Source organism: Daktulosphaira vitifoliae, unplaced genomic scaffold (assembly GCF_025091365.1).
Source record: "Daktulosphaira vitifoliae isolate Bord-2020 unplaced genomic scaffold, ASM2509136v1 Scaffold_5, whole genome shotgun sequence".
Classification (NCBI taxonomy): Eukaryota; Metazoa; Arthropoda; class Insecta; order Hemiptera; family Phylloxeridae; genus Daktulosphaira; species Daktulosphaira vitifoliae.
This window is the reverse complement of record NW_026099576.1, coordinates 29,494,228-29,500,227: the sequence shown is the minus strand read 5'-3', so window position 1 is coordinate 29,500,227 and position 6,000 is coordinate 29,494,228. Positions and strand designations below refer to the sequence as shown.

Genomic DNA, 6,000 nt, shown 5'->3' with positions numbered 1-6,000 from the left:
TACCTTCAGCTTCGAAACAAAGCTAATAACACTAGTCAATTTTTAAAGTATGACGTGATTTTTATTTTTATTCAATTCAGGTAAATGAGATTTTTAAGTTTAATTTGTAATATTGGGTCAGTGTTTTGGTTTTAACTTATATTTTTTTCCTTTTAAAAAAATTTCATGATGATGAGTAGTTTTTTTTTTGTTTTTTTTAACAAATATACGAGATGGGTCTAAAAGCAAAATAAATAATCACATTTTTCTTTTAAATAATTTTTAGGTGAAAAAATTATTAGTGATTTGTTTAAAAATGTAACGAATATGGACTAATTTAAATTTGTTTTTTTAAAAAGCTAAAAAGTGGTTAAAAATTAAATATTTTATTTCAATGAACAATTAAAATTACATATTTAATAAGTAATAGTTAATAAATTAATTAAATTAAGTAAATACAAAAGTATTTTAAAACTTAGATCTTCAAGACAAATAATTAAATAAATAGTTTATTAAAAATGTATAATATTAATTACATTTTTTAATTTTGGTAGAGTTGTTATTGTTAGAGTTTACAATTTCTTCTCCAATTATAATCTAAAGTATTTTTTTCTCCACAATAAATTAGTATCGGGTAAAAAATGTTTTCAAAATATTGTCACTGTAGTTGTACTATACAGATTATAAATAAATTACAATTATTTAATAATATGGATACTATTAAAGCAAAATTAAATGATTTCATAAGATATGTGTTTATGATATGATTAATTGACACTAATTTTAATATCTAATTATTAGTCATGGCTATTCAAAGTATATACTAAAAAATAGAGATAATCTTAATTTTTAATTTAAATAACTTAAAAAATAAATTTTTTTTTAGTCTACTGTATATAAAAATACAAACTTTATTTAAATATATGACACTGTTTGAAATAAAAGAAAAATAATGAGTGTCAATGTACTTTTTTCTACTATACTCGTCATTATTATAAAAAGTTTGATTAGGAAAAAAGTAAATCTGTACATTTTTGTTTGCCTTCAGTGTTTTTCAAATAGAAAAAATTTATTGACAGTACTTTGTTAAGATTATAATAAATTTTCTAACAACAAAAGTAAATAGCTTTTTAAAAAAATATGAATCATATCAAAATAATAATCAGTCGTAAATCAGTATTGCGCAAATATATTGTCAAACTATTTTCTACAAAATTGATTTATGTAACTAAATAAAGCTGTCATAAGATATATTTTACTAAAAATAATGATATGTAACATATTTTAAAATGTGTTCAAATCATTATTTTATATTAAAAACATTTGCTTTTAGTTTAAATAGTTACTTTATGTATTTATCTTCAGTAATAATTCTTAATCAAAAATTATAACACTAATTTTTTGTAATTCAAAAATAAACAGCGAACAAATATTTAATCAGTAACATTTTAAGTTATAATGAACTAAGTAGATAAGACAAATATATATAAAAAAACTGTAGTTGATAAATTTTAAGATTTTATTAAAATATTTGAAGTGATAAAGGCAATTTTTGAACTGCCAAAAATATGTATTTTAAATATATCGTTACTATTTTGGCATTGTACATATTTCCAGAGACTTTGGTAATTATTCCTTTTTAATTAACTATTAATTTACTGACTATAATAAAATTTTATTTTGTAATTTGTTTTCAAAGGGTTCAGAAAATAACGATGGAATTGATACGCGGACAATAAATGAATGCATAACATTATTTGAAATAAAGTCCAATAATTATGAATTTCCAGATAATAGAATTACACCAGTTATACATAATAGTCGAGATGTCATAGAAAAAACCTATAAAAATATCAGTAAATAATTAATAATTAAATTAATAAATAATTATGATAGGGTAATAAATAACAAGGCTGAGTATAAACATAGTTAAATTATAAAGTAAAATTAATTTAAATAAAAAAGTTTCTTCAGAAGATTTTTTTAACACTAAACGCTCAATTTCTCTTAAAATAATAATTTTTTTGTGAATTTTTATTTGTTGGCTCTGTTAGTTACACATGTATGTGTTTATATTCCTATTTATTTGTTATAAAATATTTTTTATGTTCATTCCTTATGTCTTATAAAGGTATAACTTTATTTTTTTCAATTGCAACATACATAACTAATTTTTTTATAGAATAGGTAATGATATAATTAAGAAAATGACTAGTCGATAACAACTTTTAGACTAGCATTTCACAAATTATTAACAATTTAAAGTAATGTCTAATATTGAGGAGTAAGTACTGCTATTTTTATCACTAGACATTTTTTGGTCTCACATGTTGAATGTCTTTTTTAACATTAAAATGTTAATAATTACTGGTTAAATGTATTTATTTAATTTAAATTAAAAGTATTTATTAATTGTTAGAAACATGACAAGTTATGAATACAAATTATATATTTCTAAGAATATTAACACAATTAAAGAATAATAAAAAAAATAATAAATAAAAAATAGAAAATAAAAATTCTAACATAATTCTTTAAAAAATATTCATACAACTTAAATTTTACAAGTTAATAATTTTTTTCAAATTGTTGAATTTTGACGAGTTAAAAAAACAGCCCTAGCCTTATTTATAGCCTTGCTAAAGTATTAATTATAATTTAATTAAAATTTTTTTTTTTAGATAAGAAAATAGAAAGATTATTGAATCTTTACGAAATCAAAAATACTTTTGAATTAAAAGTTGAAGGTAAAAGATAAATAATTTTTGTAATTTAAACATTAATTTATGTCATCTATTGTTATATTTTTTATTCATTTTTACCTTTATGTCAAGTGGACATTATCCACTCATATAAAAAACATAATTATTGTATTAAAGAGGACAGGAAAACCTGTACAACTTGGCAGTATCAAATCGAATCTCGAAATCTCAACGTTTTTTTTTTTTTTTTAACACGACCGGCCTACATGCGGACCGCCCCGGAACTACCGTTAGGTATTGCCTCAGGGCGGCCCACGCCGTCTCTAAAACTCACACCACCACGTTGTGAATCAGCCCGAAATTAATCAAGAGCTGATTCACAACGTGGTGTGGCCTCCCCCGTTAGCCGGATCCCAAAAGTCGGGATCCGTTGCCCGGGTTGCACCACGTGGAGGTGGGGGCAGGACTTTGCGAAGGGGGCATAAAATAATTCACAAACATATAAGCACACTTATACCTAAGGCACCGGCCTAAACCAGCGCCTTAGGTCCTCCTGTACCGGGCGGCGCGGCTGCCGCTGCCTCAGGCGTTCGGCTTCCTCCTTCCTTTTCAGGACGGATTCCGCGAACGCCTGGACGAGCCTCCACGCCTCCCGGCTTCCCAACATGAGGTCCACCAAGGACCCGACGCGGATCGTGGACCCCAGACGGGACTCCAGCGAGTCCCGTTCCTGGGCCCACGCCTCGCACCGGAAGAGGGTGTGCAGAGCGTTGTCTGCCTCTCCCGGGCGATCCTGGCAGTGGTCGCACGTCGGCGCGGCTGCCCTCCGAATACCGTGAAGGTATTCGTTGAAGCAGCCGTGGCCGGACAACACTTGCGTGAGACGGTAAGACATCTCACCGTGTGTCCGGGCCACCCACCTCTCCAGGCGGTCGGGTCCTATGAGGGACCTGGTCCACTCGCCTCTCTTCGTTTCCTCCGAGAGGCGAGCCCGCCACCGGAGCATGGTGGTCCGCCGGAGCGCCAACCGGTCCTCGGGTTCGAGGGGTCGGTCGCGCTCTCGGCGGAGCTCATGTCCGGCGGCCCGTTCCGCGGCTAGCAGGTCGGCGGGCGGCAGTGACGACAGTATTCCCGCCGCCACTCCGGAGACCGTTCGGTAAGCCGACACGGTCCGGATCGCCGCCCGCCTCTGCACCCGGAGCAGGGCTTCGCGGTTCCTGGCCGAATACTCGAGGGTATCCGCCCAGACCGGGGACCCGTACAGGAGGACCGAGTGAACGACGCTGACGAGCAGTCTGCGCCGCATTTCCCTCGGTCCTCCCAGATTGGGCATGAGCCCCGCCAGGCTGTCCATGACTTTCTGGGCCCGTTGGGCCGCACGAGTGATGTGCGGCCCGAACATCAGACGTTTGTCGAAGACCAGGCCCAGATACGTCATGGAATCCCTGAGCGGGACGTCCACCCCCAGCACGGTGAGCCGCGGAGGGGCGAACTTGTACCTGCCCGTGAACAGGACCGCTTCGGTCTTGTCCAGGGCGAGGCTCAGTCCGCTCCCCTCCTGCTGGATCCAGGCGGTGACTGCGCTAAGAGCGCAGTTCGCCCGGGATCCAGCTTCCTCGGACGAGGCGCCTTCCGCCACCACCAGCGTGTCGTCCGCATAGCAGACGATGCGCACGCCCGGTGGTAGCGGAACGCGGAACACCGCGTTGTACGCGATGTTCCACAGCAGAGGCCCGAGAACCGACCCTTGCGGGACGCCTCCCGTCACAGGTCTGGTTCTCGGGCCCGCGGCGCTCTCGTATGTGATGACCCGGTCGCCGAAGTACGACCGGATCATCCGCCCGAGGTATGGAGGCACCCGAATCGAAATCTCAACGTGTGTCCAACCAACCCAATTATACCATTCGACTAAATTTTTGGTATTTCTATTTTTTAATAAAATAAATTAATATTTTAAAAATGTTTTATTTAGAATCACTCCCAAAGCAAATGGATGATTTTTTGATATTTTTTACAAGTCAAAATAAAAATGAATTATTTAGAAAAACGGTAAGTAGTTTAGTGTAATTTATTTTATTTTTCTTAAAAAATTATTGAAAAATAACAAAAAAATGTATATAAATAAACAGACTCCAAGATTAACACGAAGTATGGTAACTGACTTGATTAAGTTATTTAATAAATGCAAAAAAAATAAAAATGGTTATTTTAATACATGTGATATGAAGATTTATATTGATAATCTATCTGTTAAAGACTTAATGGTTGCTTTAAATAAAGCGAATATAGATGATAGATTAAAAAATACATTTTTAGACAATTTCAATATATTTACATCTATAACTAAAAGTAATTACATATTTTTTATTGCGCATTAATAATGTATTACACTATATTTAATAATCGAATTTTGTTTAGAACTCGAAGTCAATAATGGACAACTCCTTGAAATAGTTTTGAAAACATTTTAAAATAAGTATTAATTTCATTATGTTCCCTTTATTTTTTAACATTTTTCAGTTTAGAAATTTCATGTATCAAGATAATTAACTTATTCAAAGAAATCATCATTACAAGAAATTTTTTTTTAATTTACTTATTACTGGAATACTTTTATTACTTCTATTACTTTTCAAGTTCTTAAATTTATAAAGTGTTATGTTAATATGCATTTTTTGGATCTTGTCTTAAACACATGAAATAGTAAATATTTAATGTATTCTAAAAAAAATTTACCATGAGTCACCTAAAGTTACTTAATTTTAGGGATAATGTATGTAGTTCTATGATATACTAAAATTTTTTACAAATTTTCCATAAAACTTAAGTACTAATAAAATAAATGTTCTGTAATAAATTTTTAACAAAAATGTCATTAAAATGAAATTCATTATGTATATTATTTAATAATATTATTCAATGGGTCCTGTATGTATATATATATATATATATATATATATATGTATATTTTTAGTTATCCTATTAATAAACGAATATTAATTTAAAGTTTTGAACTAATTTGTAGTATATTGATAAGATTTATAAATAAAATTACTGTTAAAAATTATTTAAAATAAAATATTTTATTCATTATAACATCACTGTTTTTTTTTTGGTTTAAACCATACCACCATACAATATCCTCTCCGTCCATCCCTTTCCACTGTTACTACCTTACATGGTATATTTGTTCATATCCTTTGCACACCGCTTTTCCACAGTCCACCAAACGCAGCGTGATCTTCCCAGTGGTCATCTTTTTAAATATATGACTTTAGCACTTTAGACTAGTAATTTCCTTGGATTTTAATACCTACAG

At 32.4% G+C, this 6,000-nt stretch overlaps 1 protein-coding gene across 1 annotated transcript; it reads left to right on the top strand.

The window, feature by feature from the left end:
- Positions 1–1,426: 1,426 nt before the first annotated feature.
- Positions 1,427–5,598, top strand: LOC126907335 (uncharacterized). The gene is made up of 6 exons (XM_050688531.1): positions 1,427–1,604; positions 1,679–1,835; positions 2,661–2,726; positions 4,654–4,730; positions 4,811–5,030; positions 5,100–5,598. The coding sequence occupies exons 1-6, from the start codon at positions 1,548–1,550 to the stop codon at positions 5,150–5,152; spliced, it is 630 nt and encodes a 209-aa protein (XP_050544488.1). The 5' UTR covers positions 1,427–1,547; the 3' UTR covers positions 5,153–5,598.
- The last annotated feature ends 402 nt before the right edge of the window (positions 5,599–6,000 follow it).